Source organism: Hyposmocoma kahamanoa, unplaced genomic scaffold (genome assembly GCF_003589595.1).
Source record: "Hyposmocoma kahamanoa isolate Upper Pololo Valley unplaced genomic scaffold, ASM358959v1 116, whole genome shotgun sequence".
NCBI lineage: Eukaryota > Metazoa > Arthropoda > Insecta > Lepidoptera > Cosmopterigidae > Hyposmocoma > Hyposmocoma kahamanoa.
The window spans coordinates 898,507-926,074 of record NW_020653391.1 but is presented as its reverse complement, the minus strand read 5'-3'; the positions used below and the strand labels follow the sequence as shown (position 1 = coordinate 926,074).

Below are 27,568 nucleotides of genomic sequence, written 5' to 3'. Positions count from 1 at the left end.
CGCCATTCCCTCACCGCCATTCCCTCGTCCTCAAATGTTGACTACCTCTTCTTTTTTTAAAAGTCATTTATATTGAGGATCACTATATATTATCAAATACTATTTACATAAGTACTATGAAATTTACAAAAAATAAATGTAAATTCTTCCTAAAAATTTTCATAAATATCGAAAGCATGAATTTCGGAAGTTCATGAGAACTGCCCGTTTATTACATTACATTAGTAACATTCATAAGATTTTTTTTTACATAATGTACTTTCGTCTCTCTTGTTTCCTTTTCTGGATTAACATTTTAATAACAACTATAACCTCGCTTGAGACGAGTAAGAAAATTGTACCAGAGAAACGAATTTAAATCTGAGCACCGAACATCTGCATCAGAGTCAATTCAGAAAAGTTCATTTCTAAAAATGGCTCTATCGCACAATTTCACTGAGACCTCTTAAAGTGCATCACCCAAAGTCCGAACCGCTGGTATACTGGTGCCATCATATAAAATGTATCGGATTGTTTTTTTCATCTAATTCTGTTTGCTTAGTGTTCGCGTATGTCTCTTTGTCTGAATTCAAATCAAAATGATCGTCATTATCCATTTATTTTACTGCATCATTTTTAGGTCCATGTTCATGTGGGCGCATATCGTTGTCTGGATCTAAACTGAATTTATCTGGTTCTGCTATTACATTTAGTTCTGTATGTGTTATATAGGCGCATGAATCCTTTTCTGGGTTAAAAGCCAAATACTTATTATTATATGGACCTATTGTTATATTTGGTTCTAAATGTGTTATGGAGAAACACATCTCCTTATTTGGGTTTAAGTGCAAATGATCCCCAGCATGTAGTTTTGCTATTGCAATTAGTTTTTCGAGTTTTACATAGTCACATGCCTCTTCTTGTGAGTTTAAATCAAAATTATCATTATTATACAGATCTGACATTGCATTAGGTTCTATATGTGTCATGTAAACGTGTATCTTCTTGTCATTTTCCGAATTTAAAACTAACACATCATCATTTTCCTGTTTTACTAACGCAGTGGGTATATATGTAATGTATTCTGGCATTGCAATTAGTTCCTTTCGTGCACATGGCTCATTGTATATTTTCAAATCAAAATAGTTTTTATATTTACTTGGGTCAGTTCTTGTTTTCATTTTAGTATGTGATTTGAAATCGTCTCTTTTGTTGTTTTGATTAAGAATCAAAGGGACGTTATTATCAGATTCTCTTGTAATATTCAATGATCTATATTCAAAATACAATTTACTAAAAATGTTTACACATGCTTCTTTAGTGGAACGAAATACAGAAGCTTTATCTAATAATTTTTCATTTGATTGTAAATGTAATGGTAATGCAGTACCGTGTACATGTAAAGCTTTTGCTTCTGCTTGGGTAATTTCAAAAGGTGTCGTTGGTTGGCGATACACGCACTCAAATTCTCCAGTGGATGCTTCAGGATTTTTGGCATAATCAATTACAACTGAAAAGGAATAAAAATATATTAAAGCAAGTTTTTAAGCGATGTAGTAGTCACGAACCTTGCGAGTCAGGTCCCATTAATTATATACCCCAGTAAATGGTCAGCTCGCTGGCGCTGGGCGCTGCAACTTCATGAAAACAAACAATAGTGATGCTAATAATTTATTTTCAGTTCTCGAAAACACTAACTGATTGAATATACTTTGGAAGGGATATCAATATTTTTTTGCAGTATTTGTTACATCTCCGGCTTAAAATCTTGTTTGCTACTTCTGCACAAAAATGCTAGGAACATTTTGAAGCACAACATTGAAATTGAATTATGTGTGTAAAGTTCCCACGTGAATCATAAAGGATCTCTTGATAAATCATCTACTTCTAATTTATATTACTTAATAACGTTACCTCTAATAACATCGTTCAGGACTTTGTCGCAAAGCTTTGCCTTGTAAGATGGACCCAAATCAGGTGACTTATTGATTTCCATTAGCCAAGGTCTGAAGTTATTGTCAAGTAGGAAATCACATCCATACAAAGCGAAACGATTTTTATTATTAGAAAAAACCTCTTGATTATTTAACATAACTCCTACGATTGTTTTTTTCATTCCAGGGTATATAAACTTGTCCCAAATGTCCTCCTGTCTGATACATTTTAGATATGCTTTGAATGAGTCTAAACCACAGATATTTTTGTTTGGAAGTCGAGGATTTCGATCAGGACCATTTTTATAGTGTCTCTGTATTGCTTGGTTAGTAAGATGAATGGATTCATGATAGCTATTGAGATTGTAATTTTGAGAACAAAACTTCAAAAAACAATCTTTGTACATCCATATTTCTAAAGGATATGTACTAGTAATTAGATAGTACTGTCTTATATCAAATTTCGTTTTGTAAATCAGATACGGTGCCTCTGAAAAAGCACGGAAATTAAAAGCAAATTGACAAAACTACAAAACAATTGTTATAGATATGTCGAATAATTCTTACCAACATATTTTTGAATAACGTATTTATCTTTTGTGTCTGTTACTTTATTTAGTATTGTCTGTAAATGCGACGAAATTTGAATTCCTATACCCATGGACAAATTTGACGGTTTAATAATCCAAATATTACGGCAACCTTCACAGCTTAGTTGAGGTCGGTATTTTAAAATTTCTTTTAGTAAATACTGTGCATAAACTAACAACAGAGGGATATTTTGTTCATTCTCCAATTTAAAGAGGCTTCCACCAGCTGTTAAACTTTGATATTTCATTATAAAGGTTTTCCACTGTCCGGGTGTAATTGCTCTGCTTTGAGCTCCGTCGACATCTTTATTTTCTTTTTTATTTAAATATTCTTTGCACCTATTCAGAGCAAAAATTATTATATTGATGGAAACCGTTCCAGTTCTGCTAAAAATGGTAATGCCGTTATGCCAATTGTCTAGAATCCACTTCAACAAGCCAGTACACGCTGTTAGGAGGTAATCGTTTACAAAATCAATCAAATCATTTCTATCTGTATTGGTGTATGTCCGGGGAACGTAGACATCCGCTACATCCTTTATATAATGCCAAGCCATGTCTTTCAGCGATGTACACAGTCCTGTTTTTGAACACCATAACTTTAAATTTACTCTCAGTAGATTCACAATAGCATCATCATGTCTAAGTACTTTTTTATACTTATTAGTGTTCTTACTTTTATTGAGGCTACTACCACAATGGAGATTATAACAAGAATCGAACGGTTCATATAATTTACCAGCCCAAACAAAATTTGGATGGTAATCTTTTAGGTAACTTGATAAACGAATTGTTTCTGATCTTATTTTGCCTAATTTTAGATTATATCTTGATAACAAATCATCCGGTAGTAGTTTTTCAACCCAACCTCTATTAAGCAAAGATTTCCTTATTTCTTCCGCATCTCGTCCATAAACCAAAAATATTTTTCTTTGGCTTGCAGCTTCTAGTGCTTTACGTTTAAGCGACTGATGCTCCAACAGAATCTGTGATTGGCCCCTAGAAATAAGTTGACAACTCCACAATTAATTAACACCGGAATATACCTAAATTAAAAAGACCTAAATATATTTATGACACCCGATTACAGTATTAAAACAACATCTGATTACAGTATTAAAAAAATGTGTTTTTCGAGTTCTTGGGTTTTCGCGATTGTTACACATAGGAAATGAAACTATTTTTCCGGATTTAAATCGCGTATATTTGTTTTTTTAAACAAACCGACGTTTCGGGCCCTTTACAAGACTCACGGTCACGGTTGGCAGTCAACTAAAATAGTTTCATTTCCTAAAATGTGTTTTCCTTTTCAAAAGCGATAAATTCGTCAGAATACTCAACAAGTCTAAAAACTACTTAAAAAAACAAAATCTCGACTGCAAAAATATTTCGCAGGAAAGATAAAAAATATACCTCACTGTTTTGATTCTTTTTTATAGCCTATGATACTCCCACAATCAAAACGAAACTAACGACACCTCATGTCAAAATCCATCAAGCCGTTTAGGTTGTACACCGTGAAATAGAAATGGACATACATACATATACTTGAAAAACTTAACCCTCCCGCAGTCGGGTAAAAACTCAATAGCCAAATGCGCAAAGGAGTGGAAAGTTACTATTTAAGGCTATTCAATGCTACAATAAAAACCATTTACTGGACAAATCATCGGCCACATCGTAGCTTATATATCAAAGTGAAGTTGTGGCTAAGCGTTCGTCTATTAATTTAAATAATCACCAATGAACCCATAGTTCAATATTGATATCTTCAATTTTCATTATCAATAAAAAAAAAAGTTGAATTCGTATTTTTTAATGTTGAAAAACCGATTTTCCGTGTGGTCGAAATACGTGAAATAGTAGTTTATGTGACTGTTACATAACGAAAGGCATTAAATCACGAGTGTTTTAATGCCTAATTATGTACAGTTACTACATTATACACTGCTTTATCTACACTCATATTATAAGCTCTCTGTGATGTGTTCAGGAACCGCATGTTACGACTGGCGAAATGGCGGCAAATAAAAACTTTTCTCACGTATGTCACACAATCGTGGTTTTTATTTTTAATTCATAGACAAATTAGAATCGGCCCGTTGTTGGGGCCGTTATCATATCATTCGATATCAAATAACGTACGAAATTGTCAAAATGGTTTGCTACTGACTTTTCATTTCGAATAAAACTTCATCTCGACTGATATTAGAATTGAGGTCCAATCAAATTCTTTTGTTTTTCAGTGATGTTCGAAATTTGAATGTAATAATAACGTCGAATTCGATTCGTTGTATTGCTTCATAATAACATCGAATTCGATGTTATTATGAAGCGATTCGCTCTGGACCTTTTGGAGGGAAAAGTGTCGTTTTTATTTTGACTTTCAATTATTTTGTGAAATTTAGTTTAAAGTGGAATAGGATAGTGCTATTGTGCCTTAATCGAAGATTAAAACGCGAAATTATACGAATCTCGAATTAAAATACGCCCATTTTAAGGAATCCCGAGTCAATCCAAACACGCCGCCTCAAATTGCCTATCCTCTTTGTGGCGGCCATATTTACAGAAACACAATTAAACTTCATGTTTAGGCTGATGGCTTTGCCAAAGCCTTAATAAATTTAAAAAAAAATATTATGAAGCAATACAACATTTTCACAGATAAGAAATTTGTTCTAACAAAACAGTTTACCTTTATGCTGGTCGTGATTTGCGGTTTTTGAATACATTATAGAGTTTATAAGATATGTGTGTAGATAAACATCTATTTTGGATCTCACTTCATCTTAAGGCGATTATTTTAACGCGAGCCTAGATTTGAAGCATTAGGTGCGGGGCTAAATAAGAACAGGCAGACAAAATTTGACACAGATCGCACAGATCGACTTTGGTAAGAGCCCAATCGCGACTGATCAGTAGACTTGTAAAGTTCATGAACTACAGTAAATACAAAATGCTTTATTTCTCCCAGAAAAATGTATAAGTAAGTATGTAGTTACATTTCATGTGTAATAACAAGTTGCTTAGTGAGAGCTGGAGTTTGTACTAGGTTGGGGACCTGTGTTACAGATCACCAGGCTTACTCTCTCTAGGTGTATAAAGAATGTAACATTTTGTAAAAAAATATGATCATATTACAAAATAAAGCGTAGCATATAAACAATGTGTGTTCGTGTGTGTATGGGTGTGTGTGTCTGTCTGTCTGCGCGTATGTGTGTGTGCGTGCGTTAAGAGTGTGTGTGTGTGTCTGCGCATATGTGTGTATGTGCGTGCGTGTAAGAGAGTGTGTGTGTGTGTGTCAGTTTTTGTGTGTGTGTGATTTAAACCTAATCCGGTACGATAAGTAGTTTTTCAGTCGACTCATCGTCGAGAGTGAACAGCCAGTTAGTAATAACTTTGTTACATTCCGCTCTGCACAAAGAATGAAGATTGAGAACACTGTTAACCTTATTTCATGTGTAGCCTCCCAGAAAATAAAAATGACGGTATGCAAAACTAGTGGAAACTGTAACTGAAAGGCAGAGAGTGTGTTTACGTAGTGTGTTGAGGTTATTAGAGTCATAGGAGATTTGAGTGTGCATAGTAAAACCTGTTCGAAGGACATACCGCTGCCGTACTGAAAGGACCTCACAGGTTTTGCAGAGGTCACAGGTCGGATATCTGAAGGGTAGGCTCCATCTCACCTTGAGAATCGCACTTTGAGTGCGTTCCAGTTTAAGAAGTTGCGACTTGGCAGATCCCCCCAATCCGTGATACAGTAAGAAGTATGAGATTGACAGAGTGCCAAATACACAAGTCTCAAAACTTTGATATCAGCGACGTGGCGAAGATTTTTTTAAATGAACATTAATTTGCGTAATCTCAGGGTAAGACTGTCAAATGATAGCTAAATGTAAGGGTGCTATCTATCTGGACACCCAGGTACTTGAAATTGTAAATGCTGGCTAAAGATGGACAGGAACAAAAGTCTTGAGAAGAGACCGGTCACGAATGAGCAGTTATAGGGAAGATGAGGTTGGGAGACCTGGACTTGTAAGTGAGAATGTCAGATACATAGTTTTTTGCATATTGAGGATGAGAAGGTTGTTAGAAAGCCACGTGGAAATCAAGTTGAAGCCCATTTGCGCAGTTAAATGCAGACCCCCAAGAATCGTCATAGAAAACTAGGGCAGTATTATCGGCGTAAGTAAAGATGGAACCGTTGTTCAATTGCATTTTACAGAGGTCGTTAATATATGCCAAAAATAAGGTGGGGCCCAAGAATACTACCTTGGGGCACACCGTATATGATCGGTAGTTCAGTACTGGTTAAATCCTCAATTCTAATGCACTGTCGTCTACCCACGAGATAATTTGAGAAAAGATCAAGCTGAAGATCTCGAATACCAAGCCCTTCAAGTTTGTTAATTAGTAGAGGGACCGAGATGGTATCAAAAGCCTCGGCAAGATCAAAGAAGACAGCTACGACCTTTTGTTTGTTATCAAGATTAGTAACAATCGCATACGTGAGGTCTAGTACAGTACTACTCGTGGAGATTCCTGGCCAAAAACCGTATTGTGATATAGACAGAAGAAGATTATTTTCAAGATAATTTACAAGTCTATTATTAAGAAGCCTCTCAAGAATTTTCGACACCTTGTCTAAAATTCTGCAGAATTGAAATAGGCCTGTAATTATTTATTTGACCTCTGTCTCCACTCTTGAACACTGGATGGATAATAGCGAGCTTGAGGGCCTCAGAAAAGACACCGGTAGTAAAGGAGCGAGTACACAGGAACGTTATAGGGAACCAAAGATTTGTTTAAATCGTTTTAGAAATAAGCCCTTAATTTTGTCGTATCCTACAGCATATTCACCAACTACGAACCATTACGAATACATTCCCGACACTGACTGACATGAACTAGTCCGTCTTGCACGGTCTTACTTAATAGTTCATCGGTATTTTTAGTTTAGTACGAACTGTCTGATTTTGATAGTACACCTGTTTTTTTTTTATTCAGTAGGAACGGTGCGAGCGGGACAATTAGCGATCTTTCACTGCTTTTAGTACGAGTTCGAGTGGGATGCACGATTGAACGTTGCCAGCTCGTTCTAAATCTCTAATACATATCTACATTATGTCGCAATAGTGACCTGTCGAAAATGTGTTTTGTCGAAGTAGTGTTCCGTCGAATTAATGTGTAGTCGAAGTACTATCGAGTCGAAATAGTGTTTGCCGAAATTAAGTATGACACTCATTGCAAAGTACTTTGTGGCGACAGACGGGGCAGAGAGTGGTGCGGTTAGGGATAAATATGAATTAATGACTATAGCGCTTGAGCTGAAAATCAAAATTTAGTAGGTTCCCCGTAGTACTTAAAGAGAAATACCTCCATATAAAAATGATGTGCAAAGTAAAATATTTTATTCTTAAATAATTCGTTTTACAATTTTATTTTAACTCGTTTTCAGGATTTTATATGATCGGGTAAAGTACCTACATCCTATCGTGTAACAAATTAGTACATTCTTTAGACAATATACTTAGGTGTATCGTATATTTATTGTAAGAACGTTTTTAATAGTAAATATCTAAACCATTTGATCCAGCAAAACTGTTTTAATTCGCTTGTCGTCCGGTAACTCGCCTTAATAATTGAAGGGAAGGGTTTGTTTTTTAATTTTTTTTTAACGACTATCAAAGTAATGGAACAAACAACTCGCGTGTCGTAGACAACACAAACCCACAACAGTTGCAGCGCTTTAATAATGCAGTACTTACACTGAATATTTTTGCACACTTTGTAATGAAGGTCTAATATTGTGACCAGTTTTCTGCAAAAAAAAATACTAACTTGAAGAAAACCACCATCAACATCACAAAATTATAGAAAAAATCCAAGGGTCTGCGGGATCGTTGCGCACTGCCATCTTTATCATAAGTAACGTAATCGCATTTTAACGAAATTGACTTATTAACATATCTCGGATCTGCGAAACAAGATGTGCAACTCCATCTAATCGGTTTTTTATTATATTAATTAGTTTCAGTTTTATCATTAAGAGAAATCCGCGTAATTGATATTTTTTAGGTGACAATAAAGGTTTATATTGCCAATAAATCGAAAGTTCCAAAATGCGAATGTGTTAGTTATGACAAGTAGGGCAGCGTAGCTCAGTGGAGAGAGTATGCTGAAGACAGCACGCACACACCGAGCTAGCACAGTATGCTGAAGGCGCTGATCCAAATCCAGAAGGATCGAAGGAATTTCGTTTAGTGTTCGATCTTTGTAATAGTAATAATAGTTTATTTCGGATTATCTCCATATCGTGTTAGTAACAATTGTCACCTTATGGTTAGTAATTACAAATTTTCTATAACATTAATGCCTTCTGGCTGTCGCATGAAGAGCCTCTCATGCCTGTACAAATGGACCGTCGACTCTGTCCGCAACAATGCCCAAGAGGCTGTTGGGGCTGCCGCGCACGCGCCGCAGCAACGACACAACGCGCTTACACATAATGACGTGAAACCAAGGGACCTACCACAACCTCCTAAAACAATATTACTTTAAACTTACATTGACTTTTCGTACCATAACGCGGTTAAAGTAATCTTATTGTAATGTTAAAACTATGATGTTTTATTGGCAGCTTTGCGACTATTCATTCACTCAGTTCGTACAATGACGCGACTTTAACATTAAAGTAATATTGGTCTTATGTCAAATTTAGCAATCTTCAAATAGTTATACGTATGCAATGGAAACAATGTTATTTTCTATTTTCTTGTCTTAACATCGATTTGTAATGATTAAAAGTTAAGTTGTACTTATTTAAAACTTATAATAAAATTTAGGAGCTATTTATAAAAATGAATCTTCATGCGTGAAAAGCCACTCTTAGAGGTGGATGATTTTCTTCAAAATTAAATGGGACCAGTATGATGGTACCCTTTTTCCACCAAAAAAAAAAGAGTTCTGAAAATTGGTGCACAAATACCGGAGTTATCGCATAACATACATACAAATAGAATACATACAATAACAGTCGAATTGAGAACCTCCTTCTTTTTTTGAAGTCGGTTAAAAATACGCGAAGTTTATTTCGTAAAATTATGACAGCGCCATCTATATGCCCCTTGGCAAAGCTGACAGTTGACATTAAGACTATAATTCCGAATTCACAACGTGACTATCAGGACTTTGCTTGTTTTATTTATTTTTCTTCATGAAAATGCGGAAAAATTATTGAAAACAACGAAATTTTAATAGATTTTATATTATTATTTTATATTTATAAAGCAGCGCTTTAATGAACAAGAGCAACAACAACTAGGTAATCAAGTAAAAATATCCGGTATGGTTTACGAAGGGAACGACAATGGTCTGGAGATCGATGTCAAAGCCGCAGATATGCTTAAATTAGATAAAGACCAAATCAAGGCTGCGACATTCTTACCCCCAAAAAATGACAAAGACGAAGAAACAGCTGCGTCCTGGATAGTCACTAGCCGCTCTATAGGTCTCTCCGAAAACAATATAGATCCTAATCGCAAAATTATTGTACGTCGTGCTCTTACACCCTGTTTCAAGACCCCTACTATGAAAAACAAAATATAAACTAAAAGATAATTATAGATTTATATGGTGCAAACAAGGGAAAGTAATTGCCAGAAGGACGGAAAAAACCAAAATCTTATAATAAAAAGTGACGACGACTCTCTGATTTTTAAATTCGACATAAGGCTTGTAAAATGTATTATTTTAATGATTAAAAATGGCTAACATAACAAGTAACGACATCACTGAATTACGTAACTGCCTTAACCTTACTCAGTTTTTTAATAATACTACCAAATCACCAAATAGTTTGACTTTCGTTCACACAAATATCCGCTCAACGATAAAAAATTATTTAAAATTGTTAGAATGCATAACATAACTGTTCGAGCGAAATAGATATTGTTGTGTTGACCGGCATTACATGGTAAAAGTGGGAAATACATACAGCGACCTAGTCAAAGTATCAGAAGGAATAGCTCAAGGATCCGTTCTAGGTCCTCTACACTATCTTACGTATGTCAACGATGTGATGAATGTCATCAAAAACTATAAGTTATACCAGTTTGCAGATGACACTTGTATAGTTGCAGCAGATCCTAACCTTGACGTTGCTTACAATCAACTGCAGGAAGATTTTGATTCCCTAAACAAATGGTCACATGATGCCGGTCTTGTTCTAAATCCACAGAAAACTCATCTTATGCACATTCACTCTCCACACAACACTACCAGTGACTGAAGCATATTGATCGCCCACAGCCATGACTGCCTTCACAATAACACGCCTCTTGGTTGCAATTGTGTCCCAATAAAACAGGTAAATAAAGCGACTTACCTAGGACTTGTTATAGGTGATCGTTTAAACTGGGCAGCTCACATGGAAACTATATGTAAAAAACTCAGGGCAATAGTTATAAAATTCTCATTAATAAAAAACAAACTTGCTCCTTCATTCCTCAGATTTCCATCTTCCTATAATGTTGACAATGTGCAAAACGCTTGCAGAATCTATAGTCTCGTATGGCATAACTAACTATGGACGTACCTTTAAAACTTATCTAGACCGTGTATATACACTACAACTGAGATTACTCAAAACTATTACACCATTCAAGGAGAAACATAAATACAAAAATCCCTATCTCACTTTTTAAGAAATATAAAATTGTACCTATACGCCAAAAAGTACGATTGTGTCACTGATAGCTGAACAAATACACAGGAAGGATCTTCAAAAACTGATCAATCACACTCACTTGACGAGACGAGCTACGAGAGGCAAGTTAACAACAACAGGTGCAAGGAACTCATACGGCCAGAGAACTATTGAATATCTGATACCGAGACTATTAAATCAACTTCCCGATGAGCTACGACAAAAACTTAACGTAATAAATGTGAAGAAGGAACTCAGAAAATACTACATAGACACATTACCGCCATTGTAGATAACAGACGGACAGACAACGAGGAAGGCTAGTAGCAAACACACACACATATACCCACACGTACACACGCACGCACGCACGCAAGCACGCAAGCACGCACACACACCCGGAGAGACAAGCATATTCATACACCCACTCGCGCTCCCGAAAACACACGTGATCTAACTATTCAAATTAACACTTAAAAGGATAAATATTATGTACACATACCTATATATATTGTAAATTATTATTAACATACGCTCATTTCTAAACTTTTCTATATATCGTTAAAATATATGCGTATTTATATACACATTGAAAACTGAATATATATAAATAATGTGTACATATAAATTGGGACATATGTATACAGTAATAAAATCTGATAGATACGGAACAGCCCGTATACGCACGTATAGCATCTCAACCAAACTGGTTTCGCCGAGCCACCAGACTGTGATGGCTTGTAAAGAACACGATATTTTATAAAACTACCGCATTTCTTAGTTTTTACTTCCGTTTAAATGTTAATGATTATGAAAATATTATATTATATAGTTATTTATATTTAATTTATTAAGATTGTTAAATGTCACGATATTGTTTCCCTTTCGTCATTATTTGTGACGAGCTTTGTCTGTACGTACGTTTATTTGTATTACATAAGTCTTTGTACAAACAAAATGTTGTCTATATGTTTAAGATTATGTGTGTATAAATATTAGGTATAGAGCAACACTCAAACAAACCCTTTAGGTTTAAGAGTGCCTAGTACTTAGATAATAAATTATTGTAATATGAGTAATAAATAAAATTAAAAAAAATACATACTTTTCTTTTCAGCAGTCCAAATTCTCTGAATATATATTTAAGAGAGTTATTACTCTCTTTCCTATTTTTAGTAAGGAATATTGGGAAACCATTCGTTCTTTCAATCACTTTTGGAATAATACATTACTTGGTGGACAGGTTCGTCATGGTACGGATATGAGTAATATTATAATAAGCTTACTTTAAGCTTACATTGAAATAAGGTTGTTTTTGGAAAGGTTATGGTAGGCCCCCTGTCCGTCTCAGCGAACATTGCCGACGCACTACAATGGCACGGCAGCCCCAACAACATCCTGAACGCGTTATTTTATTGGACTCTGAGCGTCGTATTCTAGAACTCTACTCAATGTTCAAGTCAGGACTTGAGTATAATTCAAAGCACTAGAAATCATACTCAAGTCCTTGCCATTAGGGTCGTAATTCCAGCGCTTGAAATCATACTCAAGTCTGCTCAAATCCTGACTTGAACATTGAGTAGAGTTCTGGAATACGACTCTTAGGGCACTGTAAGCCTTTTGCGTATAATAGTGGATCCAAAGGCTGCAAGTGTAAAATGATTAACGGTACGCTCTAAAGAGCGTAATTTTTACGTCTTTGGTACACATTGCAAACCTACGGATCAACAATTAATAATTACAATACCTACTAAACCAAACTTACATGTTATTATGTAGTGGTTAACTTACCTTTACAAATACCGGCACGCTTCTTTTTGTATTATTTTGCAGTCCATGTAATATCACTGGACTAGTACATATTTCTGACTGTGACGTATGAAAGTGTCCATACTTTTTTCTGTCTATACTTTTCTGTTTTTCCATGAGGTCCGTTAAATGTCTAGGAAGATAAGATTTATTTGAAACTACGTGATATGTGTGGTCTTTCATATTTGTTTGCACCGATTGTGATCGCACTGAAATTAATCTTGGAAATTTGTACGAAGACTGATTTAATTCTTCATTTTGTTTCAATTGTGACCTCTTGCGCCTATTGTAAAAATACATGTATTCTTCAAATAATTGTTCCAAATGGTGGTTATCCAATTTTTGAATAATTTCTTTAGTGGTTACGGACGATGCCGGATTTTCTATCGCTGTTTTAGTTTCTTGCATAGTCTGTCTTTAATAAAGTTGGAATTTAATAGATAATTTTGTTAATGGGCGCGACGCCACTACATTTACGTTACGCCGCCTTTTGTTTCTATAGCAGTTGGTTATATTGGACATTCCCGTTGACGAAATTCATCTGTAAAATAAAACGTAGTACGAGTATGTCATGAATAAGATTCTTTAGCTGGACAAATAACAGCGTGATTTAGGTACCAACTGCCTCCGTGGCCAAACGGTTACCATGCCGGACTGCCAAGCAAGGTCCCTGGTTCGATTCCCGGGCTGGGAGAAATATTTGCATGCTTTACATATTTACGAGTTTGGGTGTAATTTGTGGTTGTCTATGTGTGTGTCCATGGCACCCGCGACACAGGGCTTCCCTAGTGCGGGGCTATTGTGAGTGTTGCGTTAGTGTGTGTGTTTTTTACCATGAGCTTTTCGGTGAAGGAAAACATCGTGGTGAGATCTGCACGTCGAAGAAGGTTGACAACCCTCGGAAAACCTGTGAAGTCCTCAGCCCGCATCGGGCCTTCGTGGCGGACTATGGCCAAGACCCTCACCTGAGAGGAGACTCATGCCCAGCAGTGGATCATATAAATAGGTTTTTTTTTTACATCAAGTGACGGGACGAATAAGTCGTGCGCCTGTCCATAACAGTTACAGTGCCAGAGACTCAGAGCTTTAAATTGCAAAGATCTGAGGGGCACTACCACTGCGCCCGTCACCCTGAGACAGAAGTAGACAAGTCCCATGTCCCTTCAAAACCGGAACACAGTAATCCTGACATTACTGCTTTGCGGCAGAAATAGGTAAGGTGGCAGTACCACCCTCGACGAACTCTTTCACAAGTAGCTCTACTGCTACTTTTCAATTTGTGATTTCAATTCTCGTCTCGTCTCGCCTTGCCGGTTAAAAGGCGCCTTCTTGAGCAGATTTGTCCTGTCTCGCGGCTCCGCCAGCAGCCGAGGTCGCGCCAGTGCACGTGCGTGCACTATGGTGTTTGAAATTTTACTTCGCAATACTCTCACTATGTGACTTACGAGCGCCAAGTCTCTTCTTATTTCCAACTTGTTGTATCCAACCGTACCCAATACAAATAAGATTGGATACATCTAGGAATAGAAAGGGTGTACACCATATATTCTCATGTACAAGTATCTCGTGAATTTATTCTCGACATGCACGAGGTCCCGGGTTCGATTTCCGAGCCCGGAGAAATATTTGTATGGCCTACATTTATTTCTCTATAGCTGTAATTTTTGTACACTGCGCCCACGATGCAGGGTTTTCCTATTGCGGGGCTATTAAGTGTGTGCTTTATTCTTTTTTTTTGCCATAATAACTTTTACTAAATTGAAGAGTGTTAGTAAGGTTGGTGAGTCCTACGCAGGGAAGATCCGGGGTTAAAACAACCTCCAGCTCCTCGATATTGTCTAGACAAAGAGCTGGGCAAAGGCAATTTTAATATACTTATTAAAATTTGGTTCCTATTTGTTTTTATAACTTGTTTGTTGATAAGATGATGAGATTGTTATAATTATTAAGACAAAGATCGAACACTCAGTTAGAAATAGAGATAGTCATAGATTTCTCATAGATGGCGCTACGACTAAAAAGTCGTTGAAAGACCAAGTTCAAAGACACGATGCAAGCACATAGAAGAATTCGTGAGGTTCGTTGGTTCGTTCGGTGGCTTAGTTGGTATAGCGTCTGCCACGGTATGCAAGAAGACGTCGGTTCGAATCCACCGGACCGGATCGAAGGAATTTTTTCTAAGTGTTTTTTTCTGAGTGTTCGATCTTTGTATTAATATTAATTATAACAAACTAATGGAGTAATTTCACAAAAAATAATTGAATATCAATTCAATAAAAAATTTAATTAAGATGATGAGATCATAAGAATAAAAAGTGTTTATTTTGGTGTTATCTACTCGAAACAAGTTTTACACTCTTCAAAGCATACTGCCAATCGTTGCACACGAGTAACTTGTCGTACAGTTATATTAAAAAATCGCGTAGTGCCCCACGGGTCCAATACAATAATGAGTTTAGAATGTTGATGGGGCTGCCGCACTTTTGCAGTGCGTCAAACGTGTTCGCAGAGGCGCGGGTTGATGGTTTCAATGCTATTACTAATAATATACTAATAATAATATAATGCTGACCAAGAGTTGCTAAGTGGTGTACCATTAATAGTAATATTTTACCTGTCTGTTATCCTGGTGTGTTGGTTTCATTGTTGGGAGATCATCGTAATGGACTAATGATAAAGCTGATTTGGTTGCATTTTGATTCTTGGATGTAGTATTAGTGTTTATAATAGGTTTCCCATTAATTAATAGATTCAGGCGTTACTTTGTTTCCCATTACTTTACTATTTAATTGCCGCCATTGATGACTCTGCTTCTTCTTCTTCTTTTAGTTCATTGGCGGTGCCCTTTTCGGCTGCAGTTTTCTTGTGGATTTGAAGTTTTTTGCTGTTCTCAAAGCTTGGACTATGGGAATCTTAGACTATTGTTTTCCATCATCTAAGATGGAACTCCATTATTTTGTTTCCAACGTAAGTGGAAACCAAAGGACATGTTATATTGACATATATATAAATCAGACGTCATATATTTCATTTTTTCCATTCTCTAAGTCTCAAAGTCACAATCATTATGAAGTTTTATCGTGACCAATTAAAAAGTTTATATGGAAGTCCAGGTTTAACTTTTTATAAACGACTTCGAAAAAGGAGGAGGTTCTCAATTCGTCTGTATTTTTAGATATTTTTTGTGTATATTATGTCCAGCATATCAGCATTCTTAAACTAGAAAACCGGAACGCAGAAATGCTCACATTACTGCTTGGCAAGAAATAGGTAAGTGGGTAGTACGTGGTAAAATTACAGGCACATTTGACTATAACGTAGTGGTTATATATTCTCCTTGCATTTGACCTCGATCTCACCGGATGGAAAGTGAGGATGAAGTCGACGTAGTAACATGCAAACCTAAATAATGCCTATTTTTTCTCGCCACGTAAAATTGGAAGCAAAACGCATCGTGCGAAATATAGAGGTAGTTCCGATGATGGAAAGGAAACGTGTCAACTTATGTCTTAGGGTGACGGGCGCAATGGCAGTCCCTTTCAGATCTTCTTATGTACAGTAGTGCCGCTTAACATCAGGCGCGCGAATTGTCCAGCCCGTCACTTAGTACTTATTATTTATGAAAATACATCCCTGAACTCTAAGGAGGCGTTGCCCTAAGCCTTATCCAGAAGAACCGAATTCGCCGTGAATCGTCAAGCGCGTACACGCGCGTACGCGGAGAACGGATTCAGTCAGTATTTAACATGGACTTGGACGAACCGATCGAGGGGGCTAGCTTACCGTCGCTAGAAGAAATGAAAACGAAGTGAAAGCAGAATATACTTCATAGGTGTATCCAATTCTTTGCGATATAATGACACATTAGTACGTTTATAGCTTTGTATCGTTTTATAATTCTATTAGCGTACTCAGAAGATTCTATATCCCATATTGCTGGTTTTTTTTCCCATGTCATCTTTGCTGCTCCATAGTCACGCGCATTATGCGTGCGAGTCGAAAGTCTGGCCAGGGCTCCGTGAGTCGCTCAAGGTACGCTATAAGTGCCTACCGTTGAGTAAGACATGCTCTGCGCAAGCGCTCATACAAGTCTTTCATTTAAGAGCATTCGGTTCCGCACGACTGCACACGGCGGGCAACGTTATTTTCAACTCTCTGAGTGCGTGATTAGGTTCCTTTTTGCTCTTATGAACGCCTGGAGTCAGATTTAGTAGGCTATTATAGCGCAGGTATTTTCGATTTTCTATGAGACTGATGCATCTGTTACGTAGTAATATTAAGTAATTTGCGGTAATACGCCAGCGTATTGCACGCGAATTTTAAACTGATGCAAGCCTTGTGATTGCGAAGTATAGCGTCCAGCACCTCGTCGACACGCTTATGGATTCGCGTGAGATGAATTCGCTTGTTCTGGACAAGGTACTACTGCTACTTAAGTATTTGAGAATTCGGTAAACTGCAGACTGTCGTGGCTGCAACATTAAGGTTACTATAGTACTGTAATGTCATCGGATTTCCATAATACAACAAATTTCAAGTCGATCAAGAAGTGGAAGTAAAAGAAATATTCATTTTTGACTGAGATCCCTACACTAACTGGAACTTTTCACTGTCTAATGATCTTTAAACAGCTGGTCATGTATTCATCAAACATAAATCATAGCTATTAATTAATTAGCTTTAAAAAAAGACAGATCCAGACCATCCGTATGCTACGATACTAGTAGTTCTGTCAATAGAACGGTACAACAGAACTAGTGGGAATAATCGGACAGAAACGACAGAACTACTGGAAATCGTAAATCCCAATTGTTCTATTAACAGAAAAGCACCAGTAGTTCCTCCGTCAACAGAAGTGTAGAATAACTAGTGGGAATAATCGCGATGCCACATAGATACAGAGGCACCAACACACAGTCAAATTCTTCAAACTTATAACTCCCCTCTTCTTACGTCGGATTACTCCGATCACAGATATCTATTTAGATTTATTTGCTAATAGTAAACAATTATATTGGAAATCAGAGACTTATTGATTTTGCAATATTCTTTATTGTTTGTTTGTCATTAATCACTTTTTGTTTCCTATTGTTCTTTTTGTACGTATCAAATGACCTATGTTGTAGAATTCAGATATTTTGTGCCCAACTATAGTGTTTCTGCCTTATAACTTATCTGAGGAATCTAGAAATCCGTTCAAGACTCGAGACTGTCGAATTGCGAACGTGCCTAATCACGAATCTGTCGAAGATTTTGTCCCTTACCGAACAAGGAATTACAAGCATCTGTCGTTTTGAAATAAACACCTATATACATTGACTTACAATTATATGGACGTCGGGTCCGCGCTAAAAAGTGTCCGCACTTGTAAGGCGCTAAAATCGTATACAGAGCGCCAAACTCCGCTTTAGTCTTCATTTGTTCGACTGACAGCGCGATACTGCGATGACATTACAATTTAAATTTCGAATAGGTTGACTTGGGACATTTTTTTCGTGGTTTTTGTATTAGACCCGTCGTCCATTTATTTGTAAGTCAATGCCAGTATATAATGATATTTGTCACTGCAGTCATTCAATTTGTATACTGTTAAGGTTCATATGTTCGTTTGTATTTGGTCCAGTTTTTCTATTTGATTGCATTTCAATCTTGTAGACGTACTTCTATTCGTCTGCGTTCATATTCCAGTGGTCATCATCATTGGGTTCTGTCTTTGCGTTTGTTTCTATTTGTATCTTATAGGCGCATGTCTCCTTGTTATCAGCGGTCATAATCAAAAAGTCACCGTCTCCCTGTTGTGCTATTTGGTACTATGCATCGTAGTCTCTTTGACTTAATATTTAGTTAATGTTTAATTTAACTCCTCTACTGAAGGAACTGCTTACTCCTATAGTACCTACATATTTTTTACTTACCTTAGGAATTATTCATTTTAACATTCTAAAAGACTATTGTACGACCAATGTTAAAACATGACATAGATTGTACTGTAATTGGATTAAGAATTGTATTCTTTTAAATATTAGTAACTTTATTGTACCACAATTGTAAAAAATCATAGACATTTGTAATAGTGTAACAAAGTGAATTTTGTACTCTTGCTATAATAAAGCTACATGTGATCATATGTCAAAAGTGTTTGAATTAAAGTTGTATAATAATACGAACTACGTTCACAAACTATCGATTAATCTCGAAAAAGTTCTCGACTGATTTTGTTCGTAAAATCTATAAACGTGTAAACTGACAAGTCGTCATTTTGCAGATGTAGTGTTATTACAACAAGGGTACAACTTATCTCATCTTTTGTGGTAAAATCCTATGACATATACTATAATTGTCCAGTTTTCTTACAACACCGAATTCTATCGCGTCATCCTGTTTACATTTACGACAATAATCAGTTCTGTAGTCCAAATTGAAGTTGATTGTTCTACACAAGCGTATGGTGCTATTTATGGGAGTACGTCATAATGTTTATCATAATAAGGTTCTGTCATTGAAGTTCAATCTGTTTGTGTCGCCTATGGGCACGTTTTATTGTCTATGTTACCATTTATACAAGTTATAAGAACCGAAATTCTTATAACCCGAAACTATCATCCAATAAATATAAATTCGTTTGCGTCATGAATGTGTTTTTTTTTCTGTCGGTATTAACATTTAAATGCTTATCATTATCCTGTATTTTTATGTTAGCAAGTTCAAATAACGTATCCATTTCATGAATAGTATTTAATAATGGTCGTTCTAAGATTCTTTTATCAACTCTTTTATCGGGAATCGTTATACACTTTTTTCTTGTTGAATCTTCTACGTTATGTATCATATCTTTTGTTTCTTTATCCCTATTTTCCTTGTTACAATGATGTGGTAGTATTCGAACACCCTTTATTTCTAAAGCACTAGCATCATATTCACAAGTTCGAAGCGATGGTGTTATTGGTTGGCTGTATACGCATACAAATTTACCAGTCGATGCTTCCGGATTCTGAGCATGATCGATTACAACTGAGACAAGAAATGGTAAAATAATTAGATTGTCATCATCAACCTATGTACATCAGTGGAGCTCCTTATGAAAGGGTTCGTCCAGGGAAGTACTGCCTCCTTACCTATTTCTGTCGCCAACCAGTAATGATAGCATTAATACGCTCTGGTTTAGAAAGGTAAGGGTGCTGGTGAAATTACAGGCACATGACGTGTCAAACTTTGTCTCAGGGTGACAGTGCCCCTCGGATCTTTGCTATTTAAAGCTCTGAGTGGCACTGCGACAGGCGGACAATCATCGGCGCACGACTTGTTCGTTCTGTTACTTGATATAATAAAAAAAGTCCCACTGCTGAGCATGGGCCTCCTCTCAGATGAGGGGGCTTTGGTCATTACGGATTGGGGACTTCACACGTTTTCCAAGGGTTGACAACCTTTTTTGACATGGAAGCACAGGACGTGAGTTCGACCACGGCCTCTGCACGAGTGGCGGTAAGTGTAACCATTAGCGCGTATTCGCACTACATCCGATTCGTATTTGTTCCGAATCCGAGACTACACAAATCTAGAAAACTCGGACCCACTTCGGATGTTGCTTGCACACTAAGTCCGACTCGAAACCAAGAAAATACGAATATTGCTTGTACACCTAGAGATAAAATGATTCCTGTGACATTTCGGATCGTCATTTCTCGGATTCGGAACTCGGGGTAGATAGAATAGTTCAGACTACGATATTGTAATACATAGAGAACAAATGAAAACAGATAGAGTAATTATATCAAATGAAGGAGTTTTAGAACATAATGGTCATGAGTATAATGTTAATGACCATAAAGTTTATGATGAAAATTTTGATAATAATAACGTTTATGTGTTCAACATAAATGATACAAAAGACCTAACCAATTCAATTATGTCAAACACCTTACGTTGATAGTATTTCATATCCTAATTTTATTTATGATAGTCACCAACGACTCCGACGCTGCAATTGACCTTTAAAGAGGAGGACAAGAAATGTACACAAAAATGTAATCCAGGTACTACTGGGAGGTAGTAGGCAGGTAGATTCAGCAATATAATATTGCTGAGAGGCCCTGGATATTACTTCATAACAGGATCTTTAAATAATTAAGGTCGTGAGGATTCTTATCCGGGAGGATACACTATCAGGGAGGATCCTGATTATATTATTATATGATCTGATGCTGGTCCTGTACTCTCGTTCTCCGTTCAACATCCAACCAAAACAATTATTGTCAAATAAGTAAAACTCGACTAAATTAAAAAACAATTTCAAGTATGAAGCTTTATTCGCACCATGCGTTTTTTAATTTGGTGGAGTCTTACTTATTTGACAGTAATGGTTCGAGCGAACGTCGGACAGATAATGAAAGTACAGTGCCTGATACGAATCGGACGTAGTGCGCAAATGTTCGTAAAGCAGCAGACAGTAATGTATTTTCATGCTCAATTTACAGGCGTTGGCCGGGAAGAAGTCGCATGGTCCATAAATGACACGGAAAGTCTTTCCGTGTTCCTGAGCATTTAAAAAAAATTTATTAATATACCTTTAATAATATCTGATATGACTCGGTGACAAATTTCTGTTTCATTCGATGAATAAAAGTGAGTTTTGTTTATTTCAATTAACCACGGTCTGAAGTCGTTGTCAAGTATGAAATCGCCACAGTACAACCCAAAACGATTATTCTTTTCCATCAAAAATTCTTGGCTACTTAACATTATTCCGATTATTATTTTCTTCATACCAGGGTATATTACATCGTCCCAGAACTTCCCTTTGCCTGTGTCTTTTAGATAGTTTCTGTATTTGTTTGAATAGCAGAAATTATTCTTCGGTAGTCCAGGGTGTGGGTCAGAATTTTTATAACGTCTTTGTACTGCTTGTGTTGTAATATGGATGGATTCGTGAAGATTTTTTAGGCTGTATTTTTGCGAACAAAATTTAATAACACAATCTTGGTACATCCAAATTTTTAACGGATGCGTATTTGTTATAAGAAAATATTGCCTTATATCAAATTTTCTTTCATATACCAACAACGGTGCCTCTGAAAAAAGCACAACGTGAAAATAAAATAACCAAAAACCACTTCATAATTCGTGTCGTTCATATAATAAAGCCACATGTCTGTCGCCATCCCCGGAGAACAAAATGATAATCGCAACAAAGTAATATTTCAAGAAAAATAAAAAACATGTTTTCATTGATAAGTTTTTAACTATGGATATCTATTGCAGATTTATCACCCAGTTAGTACCTTTACAGCTACCAGTCCTGGCGAGAGACGTCGCTATTCACTGTATTAATTAAATTTTTATTGAATTGATATTCAATTATTTTTTGTGAAATTACTCCACTAGTTTGTTATAATTATTAATACAAAGATCGAACACTCAGAAAAAATTCCTTCGATCCGGTCGAATTCGAACCGACGCGACGTCTTCTTGCATACTGTGGCAGACGCTATACCAACTAAGCCACGGAACGAAGTTTTTAACTACCTACTGAGCGTAAAGATTAATAGTTTGATTTAAGGAAAGAATATTTTTTGTGTTTTATGTATTATAAATGAAACAGCCGTAAGTTAAGCGAAAATGGAGATATTTCAATAATAAATAATTATAGGAAATGAAACTATTTTTCCGGATTTAAATCGCGTATATTTGTTTATTCAAACAAACCGACGTTTCGGGCCCTTTACAGGTCCCATGGTCACGGTTGACTGATGCCATAGGCCCCGTGTGAAACCACCAACATTCGAGCGAAGACCTGCCATCTTACCTTACGTGAGAGGTGTTACAGACAAGATCGGCAGAGTCCTCAGGCGTGCATCTATCAAGACCTATTTCAAGCCCCTGAGGAAGATTTCTCAGTTCCTGAAACCCGTGTATTTCGCGTAGTTATTTTTACGAGAACATAATTCTTTTGTCATTTGTCATATTAAGAAACGTAACTCATTTTGTTTAATATTATCATATAACCTTATTCTTGTGCACTTGGGCATGGGTAGAAAATTTGAATAATATTGTATTATTCTGTTATTCCGTAAGTAACTGCTTAAAAATCACAAAAAAAATTGAATAGATGTATAGGTGTATAAAGATCGTAAATATGATATAACACTAAAACTGTGATAATGGCAGTTATCTTTTTGTTCTCCGGGGATGGCGATATGATCATACGTCAAAAGTGCTTTTATTGCATGAACGTATTAAAAATAATACGAATTACATGAAACTAATTACGTAAATATTAAATTTTATAATTATTGTATTTAAAAATAAAAACCTTATCGACTAATTCGTTCGTAGAAACTTTAAACCTCCTGAAAAGTTATAATGTTGCAGGCGTGGTCTTATTTTTAAACAATACATTACTTTTCTTACCAATATACTTTTGGATAATGCATTCCTTTCTAGAATTAGTTACAACGTCGAGTACTTTATCTAATTTGGAAGATAAGATAATGCCTCTACCATTGAAGCATTCGGATGGTTTAACGATCCAAATATTGGAGCAGCCTTCACACCTTAGTTGCGGTCGTAATTTTAGAATTCTTTTTAACAAACGTTTAGCGTAAGATATCATTGTGGGCAGATTTGGATCTATCTGAAATACTTCTTTTCCCGAAACTATAGACTGATATTTCATTAGGAAGAGGTTCCAGTCCTCTGATGTAATTTGGTCATATTCTTTGTTATCTATATCAAAATTTTCTTTCTTATACAAATAATCTGTACATCGATTTATAGCAAATACAAATACATTAATAGGAATTGTTCCAGTATCCTTAAATATGGGTCTCTTCATCCGTACTTTTGCTAGAATCAGTTTTATCAGACTGGTACATGCTGTCAGATAGTAATCGTATATGAATTCTCTTATATCGTCGCTATTGGTATTACTATACGTCCTGGGTGCATTGACTTCCGCCACATTTTCTATATAATTCCAGGAAGTGTTTTGCAGAGATGTATACAATCTGGCTTTCGTACTCCATAACCTGTTTACTTTAAGCGTATTTCTAATAGGTAGTTCAAAATCTTGAGTTGTTTTGAAATTTTTTTCACCCCAAACTAAATTTGGAGTACATTTTTCGACCAAACTCGATAAAATTACGTTCTCTCGTTTGTCGCTTGACGACAACTTCATCGAAACTTGAGAATCTTCTGTGTTCCATTGATAGGGAGATCGTTTTTCAACCCAACCACGATAAAGTAATGCTTTTCTAACTGCTATCGCATTTCGTCCTTGAACTGTAAATATTTTTTTATTTTTTACAGCTTCTAAAGCCTTTTGTTTGAGGTACAAATACTGCATCATCGTCTTGAAACAGCTATGAATAATAAAGGAACTGTGTGTGAATGAAGACAGATATCGAGGTGGTTCGATAGTATGCTATTCGGGATAATTATAATTTCTTCTCGAAATTTTGGAACGATTACAGGCTTCGTGGTATGGGACTGAACAGTGAATAAATAAAAATTAAATGGAATTCATAGAACTGGTATCCATTGGCATTAATTATGGCGTGAAGTGGATCTGAAAATTGAGATCATTAATATTTTTCTTGATCTAGACTATCAAAGCAAGTTGAGGTGAAACATGTGACGAGCTCACCCAAGACGTGCCTAAAACGGAAGTGAATCATTGAGACATGGAAATGATAATACAGATACGTGATCCAATTCCTGGTTGCAAAGATTAAAAAGCGTTTGTTTGTTCACCAGCTTTTGTTTCAATGATCGAAGCGAAGAGTTTTTTGAATTCGAACAAGAAATTTTCAATTCAAAGTTACTGATAACTAAAATAAATAGTAACAAAAATCAGGCTCTAGGTTCAGACTGCTAGCACTACCAGAAGTGCGGGAAGAGCTCGCCTGGCGAAGTATACTTACAGTCTACTAGGGAAACAAAGCGACAGAACTAATCCCTGTTCGGAAGCTCGGTATTTATATGCAGTGCAATGTAATAATTCGCAATCTTAAATAAAACGACCCCTCCACCGCGCCCTTGTGTTATTCTGGTTAAATATTACATACAGAAGATTATGAATTACTTTAAATGTAAATAAAATAAATATGTATTATACAACAATATAATATGTAAGACAATATCCTTTAACTTGTTATTGTACGTTTGATTTTCCAACAACTAGCCACTGTAGAGTTCGTGTCTACTCTAATTCTTCCACACGATCTGTGGAAAGTCCTTGTTACGGTTATATTACAAACTATATAACTTTACCTGTGCGTTAATCTGGCGGATAATGTACCAATGATTTTACTGATTGTGTTGTATATTATTCCTTACATTTCGGTTATTTATTATAAACAATATACATTATAGCACACATTATGACACTATTTACATAACAGCGAAGATTGTAATATCAATTTCTTTTAATTTTCAGCCCCATAATGTACATTGTGTAGCTGGAGAAATAGATTTTTCTATTCTTGGCATGTCACTTGATTTTTTTTTTATGGCTCAAATCAAGAACCAATGTTCTCAGAGCGTCATTTATTGCCATAGACTTCGAATATCCATTTCAAAGGCGGCTTCCCATAGTAGTGATTTGACGATCGCGATCGTGACGCGTCCGTAGCCGTGCATGATGCTGAAGTAATTGTACAATGGCGGGCGGAGAGAAGCCGGCGACTGTGGCCGAGTGGAACGATGCAAGTAGCGACGCAGCCACTCGAACGCTCAGTTGCCCCGATGCCATATAAAATGTACCTATAAAAAATCTCATTCGTAACCTGTTTAAAACGCGACCCGTTTAGTGACCTAATGGGCGGGTATTCTTAGGGATTTTTTTTTGCTTTTATATAATAACAAATCATTTATTTCGACCAACATGGATCAAAAACATTACAAAGATTTAATACAATTAAACTAAAAAATAAAATTCAAAATTTAGTGCAGAATTAAAATTAAAATTAAAGTAAATAATAATAAAATTACATTACAATTAGAATACTATTTTAGATTTAATCAATAGATGCACCATGTTACAATCGTTCATGTATTGACAGTCAAAGCGTTCAGTAAATGTCTTTAGGATACTGTTGCGGCTGACCCGCACCCTGCGCACCAGTGATGTGCACCGCTTGCACATGATTGCATGGAAGCAATCTACGTACGCTTCAGCAAACATCCCAGATGCGCTGCACAAACGAGGCAGCCCCAACAGCACCCTAAATGCATTATTGTACTGGACACGTAGCGCGTTGTATTGTTTTAACTTATATTTCACCCACAGACTACTAGTATAGAAGGACGTGCAAAATGCCCTGATGTGGGTGATCTCGTCCCTCGAACATCGAGCAAATCTGCGACCTATCATATTAGCTCTAACAGACAACGTCCTACGCTCCCTCTCCGTGTCAGCATCGTCCTCCAGGCCCGATCTTACAAAATATCCAAGACACTTAAACTTTTCCACTCCATTTAGGGTACACCCGTAAAGTTTAACAAATGGTATTTTATCTAGACACCCTACCAGGGCCTGGAAGACCATGCAATCACTTTTTTTTCACATTATATAACAAACCGTGACTGTCAGCATACTTTTCACAGATCGAAGCAGCTTCGACAAGCCGCAGACAGAAGCACTCAGCAGCACCATATCGTCTGCGTAGCTAATATTATTAAGATAGACTACACTTATGACAGCCGATATACGTGCTGCCGAACTCCTCTATCAGCGCATTCACGTACAGATTGAAGAGCTTAGGTGAAGTGATCCTATATCTATGGGTGAAGTTAACCCCCCTTGCCGCACCCCGCACTCCAACCTGTACGGAACCGAACAGGCCCCCGACTATCTAACAACGTTGACCTGGTTCTGATACCAATACTTAAAAATACGTATAACTTCCTTTGGAACAGCCATCTCCTGCATTTTTTTCATAGAATGTCGTAACAGACTAGATCAAACGCCTTCGTAAGGTCCAGGAAACAGGCAAAAACGAGTGTGCTCTTAACAGTATAATACTTGACAGCTTACTTTAAACATAACACGGCTGTTTCTGTAGCGAGTCCAGACTTGAAACCAAATTGGTTATCATGTACATGCAGATATTTATCCAGCTCATTGTTAAGCAAGCTATCAAGTACTTTTGCAACTACTGTGGCCAATGAGATGGGTCGATAATTATACCTTTGTCACCAATGTCACCGTTCTTGTTTTTAACTATCGGCACCACCACAGTTCTCATCACCTGAGCAGGTTTAGTCGACGATATCTATGTACAAGTACCTTTAGTAGTAAAATTTGTCGTCCTTTGGGACAGGTTAAGGCGTCTAAGCCATACTGCCAGATCTTGATTCAAATTTTTCTTCAATGATTAAAATGTTAAGGCAAAAATCTTCAGTATGAAATATATGAAAAGGCAAATTGCCAGATCGTATCTTCAATTATCTTGTGTTTGTTGTAGAGTGAGAATGTCAATTTTAAGTTGTAGGTCCGAGTATTTTTTTAAGTCAGAATTCTCTAAGTGTGGAGTTAATAAAATCATAAACAG

General features: G+C 36.4%; 2 protein-coding genes across 2 annotated transcripts; both read right to left on the bottom strand.

Annotated features, from left to right (window-relative positions):
- Positions 1–207: 207 nt before the first annotated feature.
- On the bottom strand, positions 208–15,920 carry LOC113239800 (tubulin glycylase 3A-like). Its single transcript, XM_026476938.1, has 6 exons — positions 15,634–15,920; positions 13,002–13,560; positions 8,272–8,324; positions 2,481–3,502; positions 1,894–2,403; positions 208–1,489 (listed from the first exon to the last, which is right to left on the bottom strand). The coding sequence occupies exons 2-6, from the start codon at positions 13,425–13,427 to the stop codon at positions 597–599; spliced, it is 2,904 nt and encodes a 967-aa protein (XP_026332723.1). The 5' UTR covers positions 13,428–13,560; positions 15,634–15,920; the 3' UTR covers positions 208–596.
- Positions 15,921–19,602: 3,682 nt separating this feature from the next.
- On the bottom strand, positions 19,603–25,305 carry LOC113239740 (tubulin glycylase 3A-like). Its single transcript, XM_026476837.1, has 4 exons — positions 25,287–25,305; positions 23,427–24,582; positions 21,584–22,087; positions 19,603–20,030 (listed from the first exon to the last, which is right to left on the bottom strand). The coding sequence occupies exons 2-4, from the start codon at positions 24,361–24,363 to the stop codon at positions 19,603–19,605; spliced, it is 1,869 nt and encodes a 622-aa protein (XP_026332622.1). The 5' UTR covers positions 24,364–24,582; positions 25,287–25,305.
- Positions 25,306–27,568: the final 2,263 nt, after the last annotated feature.

Coding starts and splice junctions, on each gene's coding strand:
- LOC113239740 (XM_026476837.1), bottom strand. CDS start 24,363: ATGATGCAGTATTTGTACCTCAAACAAAAGGCTTTAGAAGCTGTAAAA. Junction 22,088..23,426: donor CATTATCCAAAAGTATATTG/GTAAGAAAAGTA, acceptor TGCTTTTTTCAG/AGGCACCGTTGTTGGTATAT. Junction 20,031..21,583: donor CATATCAGATATTATTAAAG/GTATATTAATAA, acceptor TTCTTGTCTCAG/TTGTAATCGATCATGCTCAG.
- LOC113239800 (XM_026476938.1), bottom strand. CDS start 13,427: ATGCAAGAAACTAAAACAGCGATAGAAAATCCGGCATCGTCCGTAACC. Junction 8,325..13,001: donor GCGTGCCGGTATTTGTAAAG/GTAAGTTAACCA, acceptor TTTTTTTTGCAG/AAAACTGGTCACAATATTAG. Junction 3,503..8,271: donor AGTGTGCAAAAATATTCAGT/GTAAGTACTGCA, acceptor ACTTATTTCTAG/GGGCCAATCACAGATTCTGT.